This window comes from Prunus dulcis, chromosome 3 (assembly GCF_902201215.1).
Source record: "Prunus dulcis chromosome 3, ALMONDv2, whole genome shotgun sequence".
In the NCBI taxonomy this organism is placed as follows: Eukaryota; Viridiplantae; Streptophyta; class Magnoliopsida; order Rosales; family Rosaceae; genus Prunus; species Prunus dulcis.
In genome coordinates this window covers 23,284,447-23,308,436 of record NC_047652.1, presented here as the reverse complement: position 1 = coordinate 23,308,436, position 23,990 = coordinate 23,284,447, and the positions used below count along the sequence as shown (strand labels likewise).

The following is a 23,990-nucleotide window of genomic DNA, read 5'->3' as shown; positions in this document are numbered from 1 at the left end:
ATTAAAATGATAATGAAAATAGAATCACAAAACATAGACAATAAATATAAACAATAAGTTCCAAATTACATAATACAACAAAAAATCTCTTTCTTTTTTTTCTTTCTTTTTTTTGGGTTACTACCATGCTTTTCAAGTAGTATGGGAGCATCTCATGAGATGCTTTGACCTGCCATACAAGGAACAAACCACACTGATTACAAAAACCGTCTTAACTTATTCACTAATACACAGCACCAACTGTAATTAATACAACAATCAACCCAACTTAGGCACTTTCAAGGTGCACTAATAACACTAGGAGCCGCCAAGATAACGAGAGGAACACGAATTGTAGGCATAATTTTTAGTTCATCGGTCTGAGCTCTCAATGCTAATCTAACTTAGTAGACAGCTGAATGATTCTGATACATAACTCCATGGCTACATGCCTTGGCACTTCAAAAGCTCGGAGAACTTGCAGAGGGCAAGGGGAAAATCCGTGCATCTCCAAAAGCAAATGAAATTTCCTTGTTGCCATTGAAGAATATGCAGGAAAAAATGCCATTTAAATGGACTCTGGGATTGTACAAAATTGGGAATTCCATGTTATTCCCGGAAGCTCTTCCATCATCGCTCATAACCTGTCTAGCCATCCAAGTAAACTGTCTTGGGAACAAAACTGCAAATCCTGCATTATATATAAATGGGAGTTTTAGATACAATATCTCTTCAGAAAACTAACAAAGCAGATGAAGAAAATAGTAAGCAGGAAACTTACAGCAAGCTGGAAATCTGGTGGAGTGCCAAGATCAATGTTCTCAAGGTCAATTCCACATGATGTGCTGCTATTTCCAGTCACCCCGTATATATTGCTTGGAAAGTCAGTGCTAGATATGCCATCCGCGAACGAACCATTTAGAAGAGTGGAAGAATCAAAAGTCTCCTTGCATAACAAGGTGTCCTCCAAGCAATCTAAATCACAGTTTTCATCAGCCTGAGATTCGCCTGCCAACCAGGTAGTGTCCCCTATATTGTCCCCAAACTGAGTACCAGGCACAAGCTCTGCTTCCTATTCCACAAAATAGATTTGTAAGGATCCAACACACTAAAGGATTTTGGGAACAAAACAAAAATTGTAGAGTTCCATCTTACTTTCCACAGCTTAGAAAATGGGCTATTTGTCTTGGCTGGAATTTGAAACTAGTTCTATGAGTTTTCATATTCTCTTTTCTGTTTACAGCAGTATGGTTCTTTTTTCTTTTTAATTTTTTATACGCATTATTCACTTCTTTGCCTTTTCATAGACAGGATCTTGGTAAAAAGTTAGCCAATGAGGTATATAAAAGATCACTGACACACAGCACAATGATGCATACAAAAGTTGACCAACCTTGGCAGATGAGTGTAACACATCTTCATCAGGAACATCATCACACCCAACAGATTTCCCTGGTCTGGGTGGATTTGGAGCACTTGTTATGGGGGTCCTTGGACTAGTTCCAAGTGCATTGACATCGTCTTCAATGACCAAATTGTTATCATTCGTTTCTGACTGCTTATGCTGTTGGTAGAATATCTTTGAAACCACATATTCACCTTCTTTCTCACCATCTTCAGTTCCCAGGTGATACTGATGCATCACCCAGTTAGACTTATCTGCTTTGGAGCCTTTCTTTGAACTTTTGTATAGGACCATGATCTTCTTACAGCCCTTCTGAACTCCATTTTCCATTATAGGCTTGGTCTTACCTGTTTTGTGCCAGCGGACATGCTCTGCAGCCAAGCTACGATGACAGTCAACCTTGCGGCGCTTCCGGTGACCGGTAGCATATGCATTAATTGTTTTATGGAAGAAATGGAAGCTGCTTCCATCATTCTTTGAACCTGAAATAAAACCGAGTACAATGATCTTAACCATAGTTCAATTGATTCTAGTTCTATGAATATGCGCCTAAACCAAAAAAGTTTTCCATACATAATGAAATTTGAAACTAATAAGAGAAGCACAATGTATGAGAACAAAGAGGGCAACTGTGTTACTCTAATTAAGTTCCATCCTTTACACGAAAGAGGGAAGAAAAAGTTCCAAGTATTCTTTCAATTTGGTCCAGTTGTCAGTTGATAACATTTTTTTGTACCAGCACTAGTGTAAAGATGAGAACATGGAATCAGAAATGTGAAGCTTGGGAGCTCCTTACCAGGAAGGTTTGCAGGATGATCGTAGTAAATTCCATTGTCCCCATCAAGTGTTGGGATGAACTCATCGATAAACATGTGCGGTTTTGAGTTTCCAACACCACACTTAGCTGCCAAGTGTTCTAGGAGTTCAGCATCAGATGGATCAAACTTCACACCAGCTGGCAAGCCCGGCCATTCTGATAAAACCTACAAAAGTGGAGTTCCAGAAGATACACTTTCAAGAGGACGGAACAGCATGCATCAATAGGTGTCCAAGCACTTCAATAAATAAAAGCTAACACCTTTGCCTATAAACTTATGCTCAAAGCAATTTCTAATTTATTGAAAGATGAAATTCAGATGAAATTCATTGTTAAAAGAAATGGTACTTGAAAGAGATTTTTGGAGATATATAGGATTGTCTGTTTTGATATGAAAAACAACAGATTCATCCTTTCATGCATATTTAGTCTTGTAATCCCAGCAAGATAATCATATTTAAAGAAGAAAAAAACAAGATAATCATTTGAATACTGAATAGAACTGAAATTCCAGCTTACATCACTGTTATCTATAACAAAATGGCAATTTGGGCAATCACGATTTGCCCCACAGTCTTTGATTTGATAAGCAGACGATCGAGCAGCATTTTTCACTTTGTTTGCCAGTCCTCTACTGTTAATCAGCCAAGCCCTACAAAAACAATGAATATGCTGTGAGCCAAAAATTTCATAACAGGAACCATTTTTAGCTAGAAAGCTAAAGAAGCTGTGACCAACACTTAAAAAGCTTTTCAAAATGTAAGCTTTAAATGAAAGATTTACTTAGAAACTTTCTACATCATCCACTCCAGAGTAGAAAAAAACCTTAAATTCATCCCGAAACTTTGTACATCGTCCATTACACTTAAAAAGGTGAAAAAGGAGAAAGCTGATATGCGTCTCTCAGAAAGGAAAAAAAAAAAAAACCCAAATTGACATGAAAAATGAACAAAACCACTGAACCAAGCGTCTGCATATGTCATATTTCATTCAACAATAAAAATGTTTCCTTTTTTACCGTACATTAGAGAAAAAAAGACACTTGACACGAGCACATCTATCTCAAATCAGGAAACTCCCATGAAGTAAAAATCTAGACGGAGATAGAAAGAATCTTCCTCTCAAATGGGTTTCCCTTAAAATCGCCACAAATGAAACCCAGGCGCTAAATTTCAGTCCAAATCCAGCATTTGAACACTTTAAAAGAAAAAAAAATTGGGGCACCGTCTTTTTATCCGAACCATACCCAGAAACTAAAACCGAGTGAGAAAAGGAAGAAAGACAGAAGATCACATAGGTTGAAGAAGATGGCTATTTTCGTATTGAGGTTTCTCAGTCTCCAATCAAGAATGTGAAGAAAACAAAACCCTCACAATTCGTTCATTTTATTAAATTATATCCGTTTATATTCTCCTCAGTCTGAGTCGAGGGCTCTAACCTTGCCATTTCTTCGAAGTTGTGGACGATGTTACAACGAAGCACATTAAGAGAGAGAGAGAGGAGAGATATAGAGACACAAAATAGAGCTTTGTGTGTTTTTATAGCAAAACCCCGACCGCTTCTCCACCCGACTAAGTTAAAGTGGAGGAGAGAAAGTGTGTGAGCGGGAAAACCCAGCTTCGGAGCCTACGAGTAGTTGGGAGGAGGCCTGGAGACCGAGCCTTAGGTTCGGGTGTAGAATCTTTCGTTGCCGAGGCCTTCCGCTAAGGAGCTTTCTTGCGGAAGGGGTATACTGGTAGGGCCCACGGTTGACGGAAGTCGTTCCGAGGCTTTGGTTCGGTCAACGAAGCTGAGTTATTTGTCGAGTAAATGGCCAGCTTCCGGAGCTTCGAAAACCGTGTAAAGTGCCATTATGGTAAATTTGTGTCGGATATGATGACAGGACTACCGTGCTCCCCAAGCTAAACAAGGAAACGTTTTGGGACTTTTGTGAATTGGCTCTTTTGCCCCTCTTCTTATTTCCAGTAAGGACTACATTCGATGTGACTCTTTGTCTTTTCCTTCGTTTTAATAATGTTTATGTGGTAAGCCTCTTGATGGGGATATGTATGTTATTAACAAAACTCTAACATCAACATGTCGTTGTAGTATAGTGGTAAGTATTCCCGCCTGTCACGCGGGTGACCCGGGTTCGATCCCCGGCAACGGCGCGCTTTCGTTTTTTTGTAAGATTTTTATTTTTTGACGGAAAGCGCTTGGCCTATTGCCCTTCATAAAAGACTGATGATATTATGATATCAAATTGTTGAGGTGTAAAACAAAACAAATTTCAACTCAAAGATCTCACATAATCATTTCAACACAAAAATCTCACACAATCATTTCAACATGAAGATACATCCAGAAACAATCAACTTTATTAGACTGCTAAGAAAAAGAAAAGGCAACAAAAATATTATTTGTTACAGAGTTTGAATGTCAACGGTCGTAGAGATTGAGATTATGATATGCTCAATAGAGATTTCTTGAATAGGAGCAAAGGCTTTTGGATGAACCCCTTCTTTTTACAATGTCACTACATCACAGCAACCCCAACTCCAGAACTCTAAATTCCTTTTGATTTCATCTCCTTCAGACCAAACAAAAGTCAAGGCCTATCCCAACAATTTGACACTAACATCAGATGGCAGGGCAAGGCAGCTTCCTTTGGCAAACTTACCCCCTAAGACTAGTAGTTTAGTAATATTTAAGGGCATGATTTTATTGAGCTTTCCTAAGAGTAATATGGGAAACCTCCGAAGCCAAGATTATGGCTTTAGAGGATCAATAACACTGGCTAAAGCAGAAGGAAAAACCTTTAGGCTTCTCTTCCACGTCGATTTTAGGGGTTTCACCCGAGTCATCGTGCGTAGTCATCAAAGAACTAGTACCAGGTGATTCTGGTGGTAGTACAGCGTTCTCAGATCTGAATATCCGTTGGGGGATAGCAGGTTCCGGTGCTGAAATAGTAGAGAGATAATGCAGCAGCATCTGTATAATTTGGGTAAAGTTGGGCCGATCATTTGGATCCTCTTTCCAACATGAAGTTACGATCAAAGCCAAATCCTCAGGAATGTTTTCAGCATTGGGCCTCACATTCTGAGACAATAAGTATAACCTCAGATTATGATGTCAAAGAAGCACTAAGTTATGAATAAGGCGATTTTGTTACCTTAAAAGCAGCTGCATATGCCGCCTGTAGATTCGACATGCCTTCAAAAGGCAGCTTATTATGGATGAGTTCCCACAATACAATTGCAAAGCTGTAAGCATCCACCTTATGATTGTAATGCTTCTTCTCTCCATGTCGTAATGTAACTGTGCTGTAAAGCTACCACCAAATAGAAAGGGAGATAATTAGTTTTCTGATACAAAAGACACACTCGCAACACACATACATAAGAAACAAATTTTGAACTTTAAAATGATAAAATACCGTACCTCAGGAGCCATCCACCGATATGTCCCAGTTTCGGCGGTCATCATCTCTGTCAACGACTCTTCTCTTGCTAAGCCAAAATCCGCAAGTTTAACTGTTTTATGGTCTGCGGTCAAGATCAAATTCTCTGGGAAAAGGACAGTACAAAAGTTTGAGATTGTGAAACAAACACAGTTTTCAGGAATTAATTTTGCCCTGCCAATAGTTACATGTCTCTATCCGTTTCCCTAAGGCCATCCACTCATTTAAGCATTAGCATTAGCTGCATCGCAACTACCTATGTGCCTGGGAAGTCAGAATTTACCCAGGGAGGTTGAAAAAGCCAAATAAATAAGAATTAGGAGAAACAAAGCAATTGCTTTGATCACCCTGAAGTTAATTCTGGTACACAAGCAAGAAGTCTTCAATTATGTTGAATACCAAATTATCAGCTACCTAATGCTAAATAAAATCCTTCAGACATGCTCACAATGGACTTCACTAAACCTTCTTACAGTTAAAGCTACTATGTTAAACAATGAACCTAACCATATACCAGGTTTCAGGTCCCGGTGAATGATTCCATGGGAGTGTAAGCATTCCATAGCACGGGCAATATCAAGTGCAAACCCAACTGCCACGCATATGTCCAAGCACCTTGGCCGCATACTGAACAAGTATTTGCGCAAAGTCCCGCCCAGAAGAAGCTCAGTCACTATGACCATGACAGGTTCTTTGCAGGCACCAATGAACTGGTAATACGCAATTACAGAAGCCCCATCAGATATTGCAAATATGCCAATTTATCATGCAGAAGTACTTATTGAAAATTAGACGACCTTTACTAAATTTTTGTGCTGCACTTTGGACAGCATTGCCACTTCCCTTGCAAACCGTGATTCTCTCTTGGCAATCTCCTCTGGAGTTTCTCCTCTATGAACAATTTTTACAGCAACAGTTTGATTCTTATATCTGGAACAAATAACAACAACAAACCAGCAGATTAAGATCACAACAAAACATCATCACTGTAATTCAACACTAAAAAACGGCTGTACATCCAATACATTAACCGGCGGCCAGGGAATTTAAAAAAAAAAAAACTATATAAAAAAAGGGACCTGACCCGCCTAGGCGCCTACCCCTAACGATTAGGGGTAAATCGTGGCGGTTTCCTCCCGCCTAGAGCCTAGGCCGATTTTTCGAACACGACAAATATCCCGTAATTGCAGGACACTAAAGCTGGGATTAAGAAAGATGAGAATGCAAAGTTTTGATCTTTAATTATGTTCTAACCCCACTCACCAACGCCCGTCCCACAAAACAGAAGTGAGAAGAGGTACAACCGTAGAACTGAGCTTTGGGAATTGGAGAAACATTTGGGTTTATGAATCTGAGCATGCTGATCAATTGCACTCTGTGGTGATGGTGGACCTGGTGGATGAGGTATCATATAACTTTTGAACTCCAATCAATTTTGCATTTTATATTTGCTCAGGATCTAAACTTTGTGTATGTGAACTAAAAAGAAAATTCATATACTAGATAATCAATGGCTGAGCTGAACTTGAAAGATGAGAATCTAGACAAAAACAGAGACTAGTAGTACTGAGGTTGACTTACTTTCCTTCGTACACTTTGGCATGCGCGCCCTCCCCAATCCTCGGCCCAACAAAAAGATGCTTTGGATCGATCAGCCACTTGGCATCCAAATTGAAATCCCCAACTGAATAAACCCCATTACCAGATCCCATATTTTCTCTCTAAATTCTTGAAAACAAGAGCTGAACCAACTAGCTGCATATACTGACTAACCAATACAAAGCATACCCTTTTTTTTCTGTTTGTCTCCTACATTTGAAGTAAAGGTGGAAGCTTTGGTCAGCTTAAAAATGGAAAAAAAAAAAAAGTATTAAAAAAAGTATACTTTCTATGATTGAAGTGGGAGAAAGATAGAGAGAGTTAGATGATAAAACTATAATAAAAGGACATGCTTGGTTCTGTTGTGTAGGGATAGGCCATAATAGCAGGTTTCAGAAAACAGACCCATCCCCAAAATCACGCTTGTAGATCCAATCCAACAAAATCTAATGCCTGCCTTTGTTTGGGAGGCAAAGAATAAAAACCCAGAGGCACCCACCAACAACCCAAGAATTTAAAAATGAAGATTGATGGGAGCTCTGTCAGTAGAGAGGATTATATTTATTATTTTGGGGAACTGGGAAACTGGCAAAGAAACAAGGATGGCAAAGTAGCAAAGCAAATAGACTTAGAGCAGAGCAGAGGAGAGAAGGGCTGAAACTGAAAGACCCAGGTTGAGGTTGAGGTTGAGGTTGAGATTTGGAAGTTTGGTGAAGAAGGTGATGGTGGATGGATGGCAGGTAAGTAGGGTTGAGATTAATTTATTAGTCTTCTCCGCGTATGGAATTTACCGTCCTGTCTTCTCGATCCAGAGATAAACTTATGTCTCTGTCGGAGGAGAACAGTATGCTTGCTTTTCTTCCTCTTTTTTTTCTTCTTTTTTTAAAGAAATAATAATAATAATAATAATAATAATAATAATAAATTATACACTATGAATGAATCAAGATGAAAGAGATGCGAGTGAAGAAAAGAAGATTATGTTAATTCATTGATTGATTAATATATAGTCAACATGCAAGTAAAGTAAATAAAGTTGATGAAGGTTTTCGTGTGCATGCCATTTGATTTGAGGATTAAGAATGATTAGGAAATAATACAATATAATAATACACCTGCTTCTAGAAAGTACCCTTGGGTAGCTACTAGCCAAAACTCATCACAATAATTCAAGGCTTACCAATGTCTTATTGGAGAGTAATACTTATTTTGGCGTTTCTGAAACTTGAAGACGACAATATGATAAGAGTTTAGGGTTAATAAGTTAAGGCAATAGACGTGTATTTTTTGGTCCCAACAATCATATCATATTTGCCATTAAAAAAAAAAAAACACAATCATATCATATTGAATCGTATGGCGCCACAGCCACAATAGCAAAGAATTTTTCGAGCTCTCCGTTTCATCATTATTACGATGAAAAGTTGATGAAACTTGAACAAATCAAAAATCGATATACAATGTCGAGTAGGATTAGCACAGTGGTTTGTCCCTCCACCTTCCCCCTGCTTGGCAACCATAATTGAAATCCAGAGTTTCTTTCCTCCAAATGTAACAATATAAATCGATGTACAATAATGGCATCATCACGGCTTTTATAAAATAACCGAAATCAAAAAATAGATATTAATATTTTTAAAATGAAGAAAATAAACTGAAATATTATTTTCAACATTGACATCATCATATAGACCTGTAAGCGACATGTAGAAATGAAAGCACATATCACAACAAATTACCTAAATGCAAATAGGAAGCATTTGGCTTGGTTGTATTATCTATCTTAAAAGGGCAAAGCAAGGGAACAGAACATCTTAAACCAAGGAAACAGAGAGAAAGTATCGGCTGAGTGTTGACAGAGAGTTGCAAATACATGACTATGTGACATCGTCTTCAAAGAGGTTTTGCAGTAACCTCTCTTACAGAATTGTTGAGAGGGAAAAACACAAAATCAAACAAATAGCAGTATCTTGATCAGCTCTTAGAAACTAAAGCTGGCTAAAAGAATCATCAAATTCTACAGGACATGCCAACTGGTTTACAACTTCATCTTCAACCAAAAAAGTAAGCAACAAGGACCATGAACTGACTTAACACAAACATATAGCCTTCCATCTCAGCGGCGCTTATATAAACAGGGTTTCAGCTGAGGCCACTCAACCTCCTTTTTCTTTGAACTTTGCTCCTCCTAGAGAAGAAAAGATGGATAGATGGCTAGTAAAAATTCAACCTTATGGGACTTATTTAGAAACATATAATTGAGGTACAAATTGTAGGACTTCATTTGTTCTACCAAAATCTAACCTTTTTCTTGAAGTAAAACAATATAAACATCTTGTTTGAGAAATCCTGCAAACAATACACATTGATTAGCAGAAACAATATTTATTGACCCATCCGAATGGGAGGAACATAAAAGGATACCTTTGACACAGAGGTAAATCCTAGATCACAGACGGCTTTTGTAAATGTCTTTGGGTCAGCTCCTCCAGTCGTTGAATCAAATCTGCTCTTCACTTCTGCTATCAATAGCCAACCACTATGGAAAACAACCAATCAGTTGGGCCAGAATATCAGTAGGACAAGAGAATCAAAAAATTTCAAAAGAATATAGTGTGCAGCAGACCTTGGCTTAAGAATTCTGTGTGCTTCACGGAGGTAACTTGGGAAATTAGTCCCCATCAATGAAAGGCAGAAGACAGCAACATCTACAGATGAAGAGCCAAGCGGAGTCTGCAAGTAATTGATGGATAAGTTTAAACCATAATTCCACTTAGATATTTAAAAAACGCAGCTTGGTTGTTTTGACCCTAGAAATACTGTCATCTGAAAATAGTTTAGGAGCCAGAAAACCTTTTATAATTAATGCAAAAGTATATTTAAAAAAAAAAAAAAACGTATCACTCAACTTAAAGCTCAAAAGAAAGCACATACATTTGACATGTCACAGGAAATTACTGAAGGATCCTTGGAGATGAGATCAAAGGAGAAGACTTTATTCTTCACATTTTTTGCAAGGCGTGCATCCCCTGGAATACAACGTAAAAAATTACAAAATGTAGCCACCAAATGAATGTCTACAAAGAGTTGACATGTGACACTAAATAAACAATCAGTAAACTTCACTGTAACAGTGAAAATAGAGCCAATTAAACTCTCACCACATCCAAAATCAGCCACGACCAGAGAAGGACTGTGATCTTTTAGCCATTTTATGATTATATTAACTGGAAGCTCAGGCCAATGTGACATTTGCTCTTGATATCCTGAATGGTACTGGCCAATTAAGTAGATAAGTACGTGAAATCTTTAGGCAAACTTCATCATCCCATATATAAGAGAATGCACAGTAAATGTGGTGGTTGAAAATAAGTATAAAACCCAGAAGGAAGACAGAAGCTCAAAATGAGTTCTTTATTTAGAAGAAATCTTACTGTATCAAACAATGTTGGATCGTCATTGAAATACTCAAGCGCCTCTTTTCCACTAAAAATAGGGAAAATAACATCATGTTTTGTTCAAATTATATTGAAGTCTGCAAAGGTGAAATTTTTTCATATATGGAATTAAGCCAAACATTCATTGATCTAAGAAATGTGGGATACACTAGAAAATATATTTAAATACACACACAATCAATGTGAAATTTCGATAGCATTTGACAATCTAATCACAGCCTTATGTTTCGTTAATTTGCTGAAAAACAATGACAATGGTTATAAAAGTTAGAAATCATAATGAACGATGAGACATATACTAAACTGAGCTAAGCAACTATTTGGGTTCAGTAGACAAGGCTTCAAATCAGAATTCTAAAGATAAAAGGGGCCAGACAAGTAGGGAGTAGTGAGTATTAATTTACGTGCAAGTGTAGAGCTTCTCGTTGATCATCCTGAAATGCCCTCCTGACAGCTTCGCTTTCATCTGCATACCAAACCCACCACTCCACTCAATAATTTATCATTTCCCATTAACATCAAAGAAACTAAATAGAATATAAAACACATAATAAAAATTATTTTCACAATTTAATTCCTTTTAGTAAAGATACAGACCTTAGCGAGAAAGCTAGAGGAATTTGAGAGCTGTCCCTGCGATTTTATGCGCTTAGCAGAAGCAGAAGTTTTTGTACTTTCTTCTTCGTCTTCATCGATTCTTTCAGCGGCGGAAGCAGTTTCCTTTTCGCTAGAAAGCTTAAGCTTTTCATTCTGAGCTCTGTCGCGACGCCTCGCCCTTTTCCGCTTTTTGCTTGATTCCTTATCATTCATTGCTTCTGTTGCGCCTCAAACCCCTCTTCCTCGTTTCTTCTCCTTCTTTCGCAAAAACCCTTTGCAAATTATGCTTTCGCGCTTTCTTCTGGGCTCATAAAGGAAGATTCAACAAGTCAAGGCCTGTGTTTTCTGACCAAAAAATAAAAAGGCCTGTGTTTAATGGGCCTACAAAATCAGGTGAAGGCAGTCACAGGCCCGGCCGAATTAGAAAGCCGAGTTCGGATTCTCTATCAATCTCATCCAGCCAATCCCAAGATATTAGACAAAAAAAACAAAACAAGACGAGTCAAGCCGCGCGGCTATACTATTTATAATTTAAAAAAGGACTACTAGCATTAAGCGCCCAGTGTCAAAATAGGTACAGCCGGGCGGCTATACTATTTTTAAGAATTATTAATAAAACCGAGTCTAACCGACCGGCTATACTTAAAAAAGAATCCACAGCGTTTGGGTGGCCACGTGTCAAAATAGATAGCGGTATAGCCGCGCAGCTGTACTATTTAATAAAAAAGTGCGCGCCACGTGTCAAAATAGGTATAGCCGCGCGGCTATACTATTTTTAGAATCATTACTAAAACCGAGTATAGCCACCCGGCTATACAATTAAAAAAAAATAAGAAAAAACTGCGTATAGCCGCACAGCTATACTATTTGTATAGCCCACGTGTCAAAATAAGTATCAATAATTGGATCATTGCAAATTCTTGGGGGTGCGCGAGAGAAGAATTGAAAAGGAGAATTACCAAAAAGGAGACGATTCAAAATGGAAGTTCCAGCCTCCATGGTTAAACGTTGGCTGATTGGTCCAATTTATCTGTTGTTAAAACCAACGCAAGGCAATGAGATATAGAACTAAAATTCAATGCCTTTAAAAAAAAAAAAAAAAATGTTGGGACATGGGAATGGGAGCGCAGAAAATAAAAGATCAAGCAATTAGCAATAAGTAAACAAGCAGATCATGACAGATAGACAAATTTAACATAGTTCTGCTATGCCAAAACAGCAGCTGCAAAGCTCAATCTGATGGGGGAACAATTCTTCATTACCTCAAAATAAGCCAAAACAGCTCTTTATATGCATGGCACCCTTGCTCATTTGAGCGGACTGAAATTAAAAACACGCCTAGAAGAACCAAATACGCTTGCCAGCAAACAACCATCTGCAATAAATTTTTCCATGACGATTTAAGAATTAAATGAAGCCCTTTAATTCTCCAATTAACCAACTACCAACAATGAGCCTTCCTCCATCAAGGAGGAATTTTCCAACACTATCAGTTACTTGCTATATAAAGCCAGCCCTACTGAGTACTGACCACATTCACTACAAATTTGCAAAACCAAGAAACTCCCTCTCTTCTTAGTTTCTTCTTGTGCAAGGTACAACTCATTCAGTTGAAGAATGGCAGCTATTGTTGGTCTTGGGGATGTCACTGCCAAGGCTGAGAACCGAACAGGAGGAGGAGGCAAAAAAGGAGGAGGTGGCAGTTGAGATTGAACCCAAGACTGGGGTCTCCTTTCCATTTAAACTGGATGATGGGAAACAGTTGGGTTGTGTTGGTCTGAGGAAGAAATCCATGCTTGGCATAGGCATCAAGATTTATGGATTCGGTATGATTTCTTAATTCAAAGACTTACATAGCTCCAATTCAAAATGTACTCTCCATTTCCATTCTCCAATTTGCAGGGATTTATGCAGACAATGAGAAGCTGAGAGAACTTCTCAAGTTGAAAATTGGGAAGGCCCCAGCAAAACCCACGAAGGATATGTATCAGTTAGTGATTGACAGTGATGCCGAGATGATGGTCAGGTTAGTGATCGTATTTTCCAGCCTCACCATGAACATGGTAAGAAAGAATTTTGATGAAGGTCTTGGAGCATCAATCAAGAAACTTACTGGTGGCAAGAAGAACGAGGCACTCGCAAATAAGTAGAGTACTAACCCTTACTTATCACTACATTTACATTTCCACTACTCAGGTACCAGTAAATGCTATCTCAAACTCTGTTTTAATCCGTTGCTCATAGGGTAATGGGACAAGCATCAGATGACATTAAGCTAACCTCTGGTTCTGTGATTGAGATTTCTCGGCTTCCGGGAAACATTCTCCAAACCAAAGGTGATAATTCAAAGACACTGATATGTATTAAAATTGTTATCAACACACTTGAGATGAGCACAACATTAACAAAAAGCTGCGTGCTTTTGGGTGCAGTGATTGGTGAGGTGGTCAGCAAGGTTGAGAGTGAACTCTTGTGCAGGGCCTATGTGAACATGTATCTGGGAGACGATCCCTTGGACAAGGATACCAAGGAGAAGTTCGGAATGTCCCTGCCTTCACTTTTCTAAGCACCAAAAACATATAAGAGTCTACCACCTAGTGACTGAGAAATTACTCAATAAGGGAAGCAAAGAGAATGTATTCTTGTTTCTTTCATAGAACTAAAGTGTTTTGAGTTCATATTCCTCTTGTTTTTGTTTATGGTTCCTGGAGAGGAAAATAAAGATAAATGAAATAAAAAAAACTACGGCACCATGAATCTCATTCGCTTGGCAACATTTTAATACAAATCACATATTCTTTACCACCAACGGCAACATAAAGGAAAAAATTCCTGTTGCCAATTTGTGACAATGAGACCCTGCAATGATATTCTCACATTTTACATGCAGCTAGTTCTGTCTTGCTCCAAGAAAACCTAAAGTACATCAACAAGGATAATACATGAACAAACCAAGAGGATGTTTCTGGTCCATGAAATAAGGCAACTTACATAAGTTACAATAAGACCTCCATTTACTCCACATAATTGGTTAGTGAAAGCCATGAAGCACCTTGCGAGGATCCAACTGCCCACTGCAATAGCTTGATGAAACAGTAGAGAGTTCTTGACGGCCTTTCCACTCTTCGAAAGGCTTCAACACAATTGGGGTTTCGATGGCTGCAGAATCTACACATAACATGGTTTTGTAGTCCTCAACCCCCAAATCAGGGACAGTCTTGGTCTTTTTGTCCCAAGGGTTCCAGACAACTGCAAATCACACGATTTTCCAGCATAAAAGTGAGAAACTATCATTTCAACAAAACGGAAAAGTAATAATTTATAACAATAATCAAAGATCATAAGAACCTGCATCTGGCATGCCATCCTTCCGCAGAACAAACGTTCTCTTCTTCTCATGGTCTATCATGGCTATCTTAGTTGGGGTGTCCAAATACACTCTGTTGACCTGAAGAGGAACAAAAAATTGAGAAAACAGAAGCACATAACTTATTGAGTTGCCACCAATTCATAAATATGCTGCTTTTAGAATTAAAACAAAAGAAAATAGAGGAACCTCGCCATCAAAGGTAATAGCATCTGCCTGCTCCGTGAACCTTTCTCTACGAGCCAGATTGTCGAAATAATCAAGTGTCTCCAAGCCCTCAACACGCACTTCACTGCAAATTAAACAGCATCATGCAACCTCTCTGAAAAGCATAACATGCAATTTCTTCCAAGCTCAGCTACTTATAAAAATAAAATACAGACTCAACATACAAGTATGTTTTTTTTATAACATGAACAGTACTTTGAGGAACCTTGCAAAATTCAATCTTCGACCTACAAAGGTAGTTAAGCAATAAATTCTATTTTTACAAGGCTCACCTGATATCTGATACAGACAAGTAGTTACTCAGAGCAAAGGTAAAGGAGAACGCCTTGCTATCCGTATTTCTAACGCGGGGAATCAAAGTGAGCTTGCCAGCACTGAGAGAAATACGAAGCCGCAACTCAAAGCTTAAACAATCCACCAGAAAAAGGATTCACATGATTAGAGAAGTGATGATGCACTTCTGCGTAAATCATATCTAATTAAATGATCAGGGTTCTGAGAGCATACCTACGTGGCCAGGTCTTCAGATCCTCTTCAGCAGACTTCAAGATCAAATCCACTGATGACTGATTGTTAGTTGGAGGCAAAGGTGAGGGGTCATTATCTAGTGACCACAATCTGTTCCTTGCGAATCCGTGCTGCTCCAGTGAACCAAGATTTCCAAACTGCAAGAAGCAGTATACAGAATGCTCAATCAGAACAAGAACAGAATCTTAACATGCTTGTAGTAGTTTCTCACTGTCCAACCTGTGGAAAGCAGACAGGTATGCCTCCCCTGATGGCTTTAGGTGGTTTCCAAATAGCCTGCACAGGAACAAAAGGAATGGTTAGAGTTGTTGCTTTGGCTATGAAATTAACTTTTACAAGGGCTACTTTAGTCCTTAAATTGAAACAGTCTCAAACAAACATATTTGTGAGGAAATTTTGAGTTGTTTGTATACCTTGCTACTCATAAAGAGCAGTTCTTCTCGTCTTTCGTTCTTCCACGAAACAACCTGCCCACCATACAGAAGCACCTGCAAACCATTCGATATCAAACAGTTGGTCACCACACTTTGCAGAGAAGAAAACTGAGAATATCTGATAAACACCCCAATTAAAATACTCTTGTTCATGAATTTGACACCCCTTTTACATCTATATCATGGACCAATGATAAAAATTTCAACTTTAGGCTATCAAATCTATAATCTGCCAAAATGAACAAGGAAAATTACGAGTGCAAGGGCAGCAAAACAAAGAGAACATAATAATTGATTGAAACCAACCAACCTCTGCTGAAGACCCAGTTGGCTCCGTGAGTATGATTCGGGAAAATCCATTACCATCATGTACTAAATTCAACGGCATCGTTCTAAAGCCTAAACCTCTCTCTTACAGAAACCCAAAATAAAAGGATACATCAAGATTAGTCTTTGACAATCAGAACAGAGAACAATGTAAGAAAGACAAAATCTTTCCAAGAAAAACAATGAAGAACCAGAATGAACAAGCGTAACAAGAGATGGGTTAGCTTACGTTGATTGCTATTTTATATGGAATGTTATCGGCTTCTGAGTTTGAAGCAGAAGAAGAAGTAAGCCCAACTGTTTGTTGGGTTCGTAGAAAATCTTTGCTGCAATGTCACATGGCCATAGATACGATATAATAAAATGAATGAAAATGAATGAAAATGAATGATTTTATATCCGAGGGAAAGAGAGAGAAAGAGAGACAGTGAAGAGAAGGATATCCAAACAAAGAAAACCAAGTGTGCTTCGCTCTTTATCATCGGATGCTCTGGTGTCTGGTCCTTCCATCTCTTTCAGTTTTTTCGCAGTACTCGTGTGTTTCGCACTACAGATTGTTCGCGTGCACCTTCACTCTCTATTCTGCCACGTACCGTAAAGTTTTTGTTTTTGTTGAAAAACTATATGCATTAGTTTTTTTGGTTGCCAAAGTTAGGGAGAGGAGCATTATTAGGACCAAACCACTTATTAGGAAGGCAAATCACTTTTGGGGTTCTGATATTATCTTACTTGTTTTGTGTATTATTTTAACGCGTGGCACTGCCAGGTGGAGCATTATAATATTAAGCTGTGACAAAACAAATATGCATTGGTGTGATTTATTAGGGTATTTCATAGGTCGGTTTGGGTTGACGCATGTTCGAGTAGGCAAGGACAAAAAAATAGGAAAGAAAATAAATAACGTGAGCTTTTCGCCTACCTTTTAAACTTTGGGTATGCAACCTTTGCATGGAATTGAAACTGACCAACCAATGTTGGAGACGATTGCTGGGACCAAATAGACTACAAAACAGGTATAGCTAAATAGACTCCAGCCTAATACTACTTTTACTAGCTAGCTATTTGTTGATAAGAAAATGGGCGGTGGCTAGAGAATGAGAGCCCAAGTCCAATGAGCTTGACCACAGAATGATTGATGGCTAAGAATTGAGATCTTCTTTGTGTCTTGAAGCACTAAGCTAATATGTGCTTTGAAAGGGTTAGAAGAAAATTTGATCCAACTGTTTCAGTTTGAAAATGTAAAAGATTCGCCAATTAGGTATATCTCAATTCATTGAGTTTTTTAGACCCTTTAATCACTTATACTCAAAAAAATAAAAAAATTCCAAGAATTCTTAGGTGTGTCGTCACTAATGGATCAAATCAACCATAATTTATTTTATGTATTTATTTAAAATGAATACAATCCCCAACTTCAATTATTGAAGTTGAAGGTGCCATTTGAGACTGAACAAAATTGAGACGTCTGTGTTTTTATGGTCTCAAAGATTGTTGCATAGTGCGAAGGTCAATTGCATATGTCATGCTGATAAACCATATATGCATCAACAATTAGAACCATCTTTCGCGAGCATGAGTGACTCACTGTAATATTCTTTAAATTTTCTTCACCATTTAAAAGATTAAAAAAAAAGACTTTCATTGGGTTCGACATAGACCCACTGAGAATTATGGGCTGAACAACTTGGACTACCAACGAAAATCGATCTGGGTCTTAAGACCCATCATAAGCCAACGCCTGCAAATTGCTTAGGCAGAGCCCAGACGTCAACCGCAGGTACGTTTCATATTGTGAGTTTTTGTGGGTCTGCAAGTATATTTTATTTTCTGTATGAAAGGGAGGGAAGTGCTTGTTAATCTGTTTGAAGCATGTAACAGCGGGAAATCAGTGGCACAATTGCACTCTCTGACCCTTAAAGCTGGCCTCGCCCATGACAGCTTATTTGCCACAAAACTCAACGCTTTGTATGCTAAATACGAGTCACTTGGTCATGCCCGCAAGGTGTTCGACGAAACACCAAACAGAACCGTCTATCTCTGGAACGCCACGCTCAGAAGCCATTGTAGAGAGAATCAATGGGAAGAGACCTTATATCTCTTCCATAATATGATTTCTGATTCAAGAGCCAACGATGAAAAGCCTGATAATTTCACAATACCCATTGCTCTGAAGGCCTGTACTGGGTTAAGGGCACTTGCATATGGCAAAATAGTACACGGGTTTGTAAAGAAACATGAGAAAGTTGCATTGGACATGTTTGTGGGTTCTGCATTGATTGAATTGTATTCTAAATGTGGACAAATGGGTGACGCTTTAAAAGTGTTCAACGAATTTTCTCAACCGGATGTGTTTTTGTGGACTTCTATGGTTACTGGATATGAGCAGAATGGCAATCCTGAAGAAGCATTGGAATTTTTTTCCCGAATGGTGATGGTGGGGCGCGTTGATCCTGACCGAGTGACCCTTGTTAGTGCTGTTTCTGCTTGTGCTCAGTTATCAAATTTTAGACTTGGAAGTTGTTTACATGGTGTTGCTATTAGGAACGGATTCAACTCTGATCTATCTTTAGTTAATTCATTGCTGAATCTCTACGCAAAGACAGGTTCTGTCAAGACTGCAGCTAGCTTGTTCGGGAAAATGCCAGAAAAAGATGTTATTTCTTGGAGCTCCATGATTGCCTGTTACACTCACAATGGGCCTATACTAGAAGCATTAAATCTTTTCAATGAAATGATCAATAGGGGAATTGAACCTAATTCAGTAACTGTGGTTAATGCATTACAAGCATGTGCAGTGGCAGGTAATTTAGAAGAGGGTAAGAAGATCCATGAACTTGCTACTAGGAAATGTTTCGAGTTAGATATCACAGTAGCTACAGCTCTGATTGATATGTACATGAAGTGCTTAGCACCTCAAGAAGCTTTCGACCTTTTCAAAAGAATGCCCAAGAAAGATGTGGTTTCTTGGGCTGCATTGTTAAGCGGGTATGCTCAAAACGGAATGGCATACAAGTCAATGGGGGTCTTTCGCAACATGTTGTCAGATGAAACTCAACCTGATGCTGTTGCTATGGTTAAGCTTCTTACAGCTTGTTCGGGATTAGGGATTCTTCAACAAGCTCTTTGCCTCCATGCTTATGTGATTAAACGGGCCTTCAAGAATAACATCTTTGTTGGAGCTTCACTCATAGAGTTATACTCAAAATGTGGTAGCATAGACATTGCTAACCGATTATTCGAAGGGATAAAGGACAAGGATGTTGTTATTTGGAGTGCAATGATTGCAGGTTATGGAGTTCATGGACAAGGAGCAGAAGCTTTAAAAGTTTTTGATAAGATGGTTAAGCACTCAGCTGTTAAGCCCAGTGATGTAACATTTCTCTCTGTTTTATCTGCTTGTAGTCATTCAGGTTTGGTTGAAGAAGGTATCGAGATATTCAATATGATGGTGCGTGAATACCAACTGAAACCTGGACCTGAGCACTACGGAATAATAGTTGATCTTCTTGGCCGCACAGGAGAGCTGGACAAGGCCATGGAAATTGTTGAGCGTATGCCAAACCCATCTGCGCCCCATGTTTGGGGAGCCTTGCTTGGTGCATGCCGGATTCATAACGATACCAAGCTTGGAGAGGTTGCAGCGAAGAGTCTTTTTCTGTTAGATCCTAATCATGCAGGATATTACATACTGCTCTCAAATATATATGCCATGGACAATAAATGGGAGCATGTGGCGGATCTTAGAACTTTGATAAGGGAGAAGGGGTTAAAGAAGATGTCCGGGCAGAGTGTCGTTGAGGCGGGGGGTGACATCCATAGTTTTGTAGCTGGAGATAGACGTCACCAAGATTCTGATCAGATCTTTGGATTGCTAGGAACATTAGAGGTGAAAATGAGAGAGGAAGGTTATGTTCCTGATGTTGATTTCCAGCAACATGACATGCATGGAGGATGTTTCACAGATTTGAAGTGCGTAAAAGCCTAAGCTAAGGTGGTTTAATAAACCAATTGAATGTTAAGCCTCTATGTCAAATGCACCTGAACCCATTTGAAGTGAGGTATAGACACCTGACCCTCTGATTTAGTCTATTCAATTTTTGGCTCCCCTCTTGCTTGCTTTAATGTATTTCTTTCTGCTTGTTTAGATATGCGGTTGCTTTATGATCCTCAAGTTGCTTTCTGACTCGAAAATTGCTGACCTCAAACCCTAAAGTGAGTGCGAGGTTGACGGTGGACAACGCAATGGTTTACCAAACCCTAGAGCATTGCCTTAAAGAAGAAATGATTTTTTTTCGGTTCAGAAACCCTTACTATACTTCTACATTAATATTGAGAACTCGAATTTTTATTTTTTCATAATATTATGTGTTTTTAGGGGTAGCAAGAAAGCCTTTCCGTTTAGCTAGTGGCAACATCTTTGTTCATGTCTGTTTGAAGAAAAGGAAGAGGCTAAAGCCCCAATCAAATTATAGGCATATTGTGATTGTTAATGGTTTCTTCTATTATAATATTTTGACTAATTTAAAACATGATATCAAATTGGACAAATGTTTTACTTCGAATTAACTGTTGGATGTGTGGTTTAACATTAAAGACGAGGTACTTTAGGGTTTCCTTCCAGTGTTAAGTATTGTTGAATTTATAGTGAATTAATACTTATCAATATCTGTTTTGTATGTTTACTGAAAGATATCGATGCTCGCAATTCTTGCAGTTGAAGTAGTCAACACTTTTGAAAGCGGTTGGGTGCTTCAATGAAAACTAAGAAGCTTGGTTGAGGAGGATACAGTGAGTTATGTAAGGTACATACGCCCTGCAGCTAGCAGTCCTGGAGTACTTTCATTTTCTAGATTTTATTTTGTAGTATCTATTCTATTGTACGTTTGATATCCTATAATGTATGCTTCTGAGCAGGGAGCCTTACCTGTTGCTGTTGGTGGAGAAACTGCAATAAAATGTTGATATCCAAAAGTCGGCCCAATACTTTGGAAATAGCCTCAGAACTTGGCAATGTAGAGATGACATGACATGTACGTTTGAGATTTCAGTGAGTTGGGGCGTTGCACGACAATCAAGTTTCGGTGCGTCTAGCTTTTCGGAGAGGGAGAGTACGGACACACATGACCAGAGTAATCTATCCATAGCAGGGGCATATATATTTTCTCTGTGTTCAAAACTTTGGCTATATGTATATATATATATATATATATATATATATATATATATATACACACACGCACACACTCATTTCACTTAATAAGGAAGACAATTGTATGACTCTAGGTAGGTTATGTATATAGGACTGTCATCATATTCTCCTTCTAACAATTTTTAAAGAAGAAAAAAGAAAACTTAGTTGTATGAACGGGCACTGGTTTCCTCTCTAGTTCCAGAAGCAAGGACGAATTCTACATATAGATTTTTGAAGGCAATCATCACTGTCATCAGCAAAGGACCCATAATCGCTCCCTGTAATTACAAAAACAAAAAGGCAATTCAAACTCCATTCATTCATGCTGTTGATTTAACTTTAACTGAGAAGAATGTGCATGCAATATAATAATTAATAATTAAAAATCTGGCAAGAGGAAAGTTTACTTCCAACATGGATGGGAAAAGAGCAATGCCACCAAGTATGCTAAGGCCAGTGAGGTAGGCATTCTGTCCCGGGATCTCATCTTGGATGGCAGTTGTGCCATACTCCAACAGTATCTGATGAATTACCGTCAACAAAATGGCATCTATATATCTTGCTTCCATGGCCAGTTGCAGGGCCGCGGGGATCGACAGAAGCCAAGCCGGCGTTATTTGCAAAACGGCACTCATCAGGGCAAGGGAGGTAGACATGTAGAGGAAATGGATGCGGTAGAATCTGAACAAGAGATATGTGAGACACCCTTGAAAGAATGTGACCTTAGCAGCTGCCAACAGCACACTGCTCACAGCATGATCAAGCACTTGGGCGCATCGAACCCTCGTGTATTTGGAAAGCGGCAGCATCCCAAGGACATGATCCATAACGCCGCCGGAATCAGTGGTGATCAGGTAGTACAAGAGCCAGAAGAACACCGTCAATTCGAAGAAGAAATTGAACAATCCAGCGGCTCCTGAAACCAGAGAGACTGCCATGAAGAACAACAAATTTGCACCTCCCGCCAAAACCATGGTACCACTAGCAAGTACCCTTCTTGAGACGTCCAGACCCTGTAATAAAAATGATTTGGTTTTCTCTGCTAAATCTTCCCTGGCAATCAAAGCAATCAAAGCCCTGAATTCTCTAAACACGCGGTCAATATCCTTATAAATCACTCCCCATTCTCTGTTCTTCACCCTCGATTGGATGCTATGCAACTTGTCCGACAAATTAGGCTGAACATGAACATTACTGTTGCTAATCATTTGTTCATGCTGATGATTAAGATAATCACCATTCCTGCTAATACTCGAAAAATCGACGGCCTCCGATTTATTACTCTGCGACATGGGATTATGGTCGTGATTAGTGCTCAAATAATGCCTCACGCTGTCCACAACCTCGGTCACATTGTAATGCGCCGCCAAAGAATCGATGTTCTGTGAGACGGTCTCGTAAAAATTGGTGGCGTAATTATCAATCAATTCTGGGATTTGGTTCTCATTCATCCATCTCTTAAATCCAACCCTCTCTGCATAATTATAGTTCATCTCTTCCAAATGGGCTTTGAGTGAAATCACAGCGCCCTTCCCTTCCATTGCGATCTTATACGAAAAGAAAACGAATCCAAACACAGACCCAACAATCATAACCATGATCAAGCCAATCGCAACCGTCGTCTTCAACCTGTTGAGCATCAAACAAGTAATGTACCGGCTAAATTTGCCGCCCAAATTAGCAGAGCCAGAGCTATTGTTACTCTTATCATTGTTGTTCTTGGATTTTAGTCTACGTACGGACGAGATTGCCGAGAGTGTGGTTGCAACGCCAGGATCGATTAATATGCTTCTAAAACCAAGGGCATAGGCGACGAAGCAGGCAAGTGCAAAAGCCGGGACAGAGACGAGGCCGATGCTCTCGTAGACTACGACGAAGAGGGCAAAAGAAATGAGCCATTGGACGAGCTTAGAGAACCTGAATTGTCGTTTTCTGCGGCGAGGCTTGTTGCGGCGGCGGAGGAGGCAGCACTGGATGGCGGTATGAGAATCGAAGAGGGAGGCGGTGGTGGCGCGAAGAGCAGCGATTGGGAGGGCAATTAAGGTTTCGAAGAGGCCGAGATTGAGGGAGTGGGACCAGAAGGAGACGAGGGCGGTGTGGAGCTCGCGAAGAGGCATGGAGCAGAGGATGGCCCAGTGGATCGGGCGCCAGTAGCCTTGGAGAAGCTTGGTGACGCCGTAGAGGAGGGCCAGCGAGAAGGCGAGGCCTGCGTGAGCCATGGCCACGTACATCGCGATGCGAACATGAGGGTCGTCGATGGGCAATGGTGATGACGACGATGATGGGGATTGGAATTCCGGTTCGGGTTCGGGTTCGGGTGGTGGAGGTGGGGGTGGGGGTTCGGAATGCGGGTCGGGATCGGCATCCGGATTAGAGTGGTTATTTTTCCTTTTGCGGCGGCGACGGTGTTTATTGGTTTTTGTGGGAGGAAGAAGATTTTGGGTGATGATCGGATGATTTGATGACATTGATAATCATAATTTTGTTGATTAAATTTGGTGAGTTTAGCCATGTGTTTAAATTTGGATGAGATTTAATTATTTAATTATTATTTATTTATTTATGGGGAAGAATTATCCGAGACTTTCTGCCTCCTGCTTGCTACAAGTGTTAAAAGGCCC

At 39.4% G+C, this 23,990-nt stretch overlaps 7 protein-coding genes and 1 non-coding gene across 12 annotated transcripts; 3 read left to right on the top strand and 5 right to left on the bottom strand.

Annotated features, from left to right (window-relative positions):
- Nucleotides 1-47: 47 nt before the first annotated feature.
- Nucleotides 48-3,733, bottom strand: LOC117620643 (SUPPRESSOR OF GAMMA RESPONSE 1). Of its 2 annotated transcripts, none has more exons than XM_034350774.1 (6): nucleotides 3,640-3,733; nucleotides 2,721-2,853; nucleotides 2,181-2,367; nucleotides 1,373-1,866; nucleotides 761-1,051; nucleotides 48-670 (listed from the first exon to the last, which is right to left on the bottom strand). In XM_034350774.1, exons 1-6 carry the CDS (start codon nucleotides 3,645-3,647, stop codon nucleotides 617-619), a joined length of 1,167 nt encoding a protein of 388 aa, XP_034206665.1. In that variant the 5' UTR covers nucleotides 3,648-3,733; the 3' UTR covers nucleotides 48-616. The 2 variants fall into 2 exon arrangements, with proteins under 2 accessions (XP_034206665.1, XP_034206666.1); XM_034350775.1 differs by lacking the exon at nucleotides 3,640-3,733 and adding an exon at nucleotides 3,225-3,630.
- Nucleotides 3,734-4,279: 546 nt separating this feature from the next.
- TRNAD-GUC lies at nucleotides 4,280-4,351 on the top strand. The gene has a single exon. It is a non-coding gene; the product is annotated as a tRNA-Asp (tRNA).
- A 185-nt stretch (nucleotides 4,352-4,536) lies between these two features.
- On the bottom strand, nucleotides 4,537-8,022 carry LOC117622140 (serine/threonine-protein kinase STY13-like). Its single transcript, XM_034352704.1, has 7 exons — nucleotides 7,645-8,022; nucleotides 7,222-7,449; nucleotides 6,438-6,570; nucleotides 6,155-6,350; nucleotides 5,622-5,746; nucleotides 5,353-5,511; nucleotides 4,537-5,279 (listed from the first exon to the last, which is right to left on the bottom strand). Exons 2-7 carry the CDS (start codon nucleotides 7,350-7,352, stop codon nucleotides 4,965-4,967), a joined length of 1,059 nt encoding a protein of 352 aa, XP_034208595.1. The 5' UTR covers nucleotides 7,353-7,449; nucleotides 7,645-8,022; the 3' UTR covers nucleotides 4,537-4,964.
- A 942-nt stretch (nucleotides 8,023-8,964) lies between these two features.
- On the bottom strand, nucleotides 8,965-11,633 carry LOC117623255 (ribosomal RNA-processing protein 8). Its single transcript, XM_034354165.1, has 9 exons — nucleotides 11,295-11,633; nucleotides 11,102-11,163; nucleotides 10,674-10,725; nucleotides 10,401-10,515; nucleotides 10,174-10,268; nucleotides 9,866-9,972; nucleotides 9,664-9,778; nucleotides 9,544-9,588; nucleotides 8,965-9,427 (listed from the first exon to the last, which is right to left on the bottom strand). Exons 1-9 carry the CDS (start codon nucleotides 11,505-11,507, stop codon nucleotides 9,356-9,358), a joined length of 876 nt encoding a protein of 291 aa, XP_034210056.1. The 5' UTR covers nucleotides 11,508-11,633; the 3' UTR covers nucleotides 8,965-9,355.
- Nucleotides 11,634-12,936: 1,303 nt separating this feature from the next.
- LOC117622022 (fatty-acid-binding protein 1-like) lies at nucleotides 12,937-13,860 on the top strand. Its single transcript, XM_034352529.1, has 3 exons — nucleotides 12,937-13,120; nucleotides 13,197-13,320; nucleotides 13,539-13,860. Exons 1-3 carry the CDS (start codon nucleotides 12,937-12,939, stop codon nucleotides 13,858-13,860), a joined length of 630 nt encoding a protein of 209 aa, XP_034208420.1.
- Nucleotides 13,861-14,027: 167 nt separating this feature from the next.
- Nucleotides 14,028-16,667, bottom strand: LOC117623254 (putative glucose-6-phosphate 1-epimerase). Its single transcript, XM_034354164.1, has 9 exons — nucleotides 16,408-16,667; nucleotides 16,162-16,262; nucleotides 15,831-15,905; nucleotides 15,637-15,693; nucleotides 15,397-15,554; nucleotides 15,162-15,293; nucleotides 14,851-14,953; nucleotides 14,643-14,742; nucleotides 14,028-14,543 (listed from the first exon to the last, which is right to left on the bottom strand). The coding sequence occupies exons 2-9, from the start codon at nucleotides 16,237-16,239 to the stop codon at nucleotides 14,326-14,328; spliced, it is 921 nt and encodes a 306-aa protein (XP_034210055.1). The 5' UTR covers nucleotides 16,240-16,262; nucleotides 16,408-16,667; the 3' UTR covers nucleotides 14,028-14,325.
- A 1,101-nt stretch (nucleotides 16,668-17,768) lies between these two features.
- LOC117623252 (putative pentatricopeptide repeat-containing protein At3g01580) lies at nucleotides 17,769-21,391 on the top strand. 4 transcript variants are annotated; one of them, XM_034354162.1, is made up of 4 exons: nucleotides 17,769-20,236; nucleotides 20,324-20,390; nucleotides 20,893-20,980; nucleotides 21,093-21,391. In XM_034354162.1, exon 1 carries the CDS (start codon nucleotides 18,010-18,012, stop codon nucleotides 20,161-20,163), a length of 2,154 nt encoding a protein of 717 aa, XP_034210053.1. In that variant the 5' UTR covers nucleotides 17,769-18,009; the 3' UTR covers nucleotides 20,164-20,236; nucleotides 20,324-20,390; nucleotides 20,893-20,980; nucleotides 21,093-21,391. The 4 variants fall into 4 exon arrangements, with proteins under 4 accessions (XP_034210053.1, XP_034210052.1, XP_034210054.1 ...); XM_034354161.1 differs by having other exon boundaries at nucleotides 20,324-20,473; XM_034354163.1 differs by lacking the exon at nucleotides 20,324-20,390.
- A 61-nt stretch (nucleotides 21,392-21,452) lies between these two features.
- LOC117622021 lies at nucleotides 21,453-23,837 on the bottom strand. Its single transcript, XM_034352528.1, has 2 exons — nucleotides 21,777-23,837; nucleotides 21,453-21,647 (listed from the first exon to the last, which is right to left on the bottom strand). Exons 1-2 carry the CDS (start codon nucleotides 23,835-23,837, stop codon nucleotides 21,531-21,533), a joined length of 2,178 nt encoding a protein of 725 aa, XP_034208419.1. The 3' UTR covers nucleotides 21,453-21,530.
- Between the last annotated feature and the right edge of the window lie 153 nt (nucleotides 23,838-23,990).

Excerpts from the sequence above, each read along its gene's own strand:
- LOC117622022 (XM_034352529.1), top strand. The coding sequence starts at position 12,937 with ATGTCACTGCCAAGGCTGAGAACCGAACAGGAGGAGGAGGCAAAAAAG. Across the intron at positions 13,121-13,196 it reads CATCAAGATTTATGGATTCG|GGATTTATGCAGACAATGAG; the intron begins GTATGATTTCTT and ends TCCAATTTGCAG. Across the intron at positions 13,321-13,538 it reads GATGCCGAGATGATGGTCAG|GGTAATGGGACAAGCATCAG; the intron begins GTTAGTGATCGT and ends CGTTGCTCATAG.
- LOC117620643 (XM_034350774.1), bottom strand. Across the intron at positions 2,368-2,720 it reads TTGTTATAGATAACAGTGAT|GTTTTATCAGAATGGCCGGG; the intron begins GTAAGCTGGAAT and ends CCACTTTTGTAG. Across the intron at positions 671-760 it reads CACCAGATTTCCAGCTTGCT|GATTTGCAGTTTTGTTCCCA; the intron begins GTAAGTTTCCTG and ends TATATAATGCAG.
- LOC117622140 (XM_034352704.1), bottom strand. The coding sequence starts at position 7,352 with ATGGGATCTGGTAATGGGGTTTATTCAGTTGGGGATTTCAATTTGGAT. Across the intron at positions 6,571-7,221 it reads GCCAAAGTGTACGAAGGAAA|ATATAAGAATCAAACTGTTG; the intron begins GTAAGTCAACCT and ends TATTTGTTCCAG. Across the intron at positions 5,747-6,154 it reads TCACCGGGACCTGAAACCTG|AGAATTTGATCTTGACCGCA; the intron begins GTATATGGTTAG and ends TCCTTTTCCCAG.
- LOC117622021 (XM_034352528.1), bottom strand. The coding sequence starts at position 23,837 with ATGTCATCAAATCATCCGATCATCACCCAAAATCTTCTTCCTCCCACA. Across the intron at positions 21,648-21,776 it reads TTTTCCCATCCATGTTGGAA|GGAGCGATTATGGGTCCTTT; the intron begins GTAAACTTTCCT and ends TTGTAATTACAG.
- LOC117623254 (XM_034354164.1), bottom strand. The coding sequence starts at position 16,239 with ATGCCGTTGAATTTAGTACATGATGGTAATGGATTTTCCCGAATCATA. Across the intron at positions 15,694-15,830 it reads TGCTCTTTATGAGTAGCAAG|GCTATTTGGAAACCACCTAA; the intron begins GTATACAAACAA and ends GTTCCTGTGCAG. Across the intron at positions 14,954-15,161 it reads TTGTCTGTATCAGATATCAG|TGAAGTGCGTGTTGAGGGCT; the intron begins GTGAGCCTTGTA and ends TTTAATTTGCAG.
- LOC117623252 (XM_034354163.1), top strand. The coding sequence starts at position 18,010 with ATGAAAGGGAGGGAAGTGCTTGTTAATCTGTTTGAAGCATGTAACAGC.
- LOC117623255 (XM_034354165.1), bottom strand. The coding sequence starts at position 11,507 with ATGAATGATAAGGAATCAAGCAAAAAGCGGAAAAGGGCGAGGCGTCGC. Across the intron at positions 11,164-11,294 it reads CCTCTAGCTTTCTCGCTAAG|ATGAAAGCGAAGCTGTCAGG; the intron begins GTCTGTATCTTT and ends TTTGGTATGCAG. Across the intron at positions 9,428-9,543 it reads TGTTTTACTTCAAGAAAAAG|GAGGAGCAAAGTTCAAAGAA; the intron begins GTTAGATTTTGG and ends TTTCTTCTCTAG.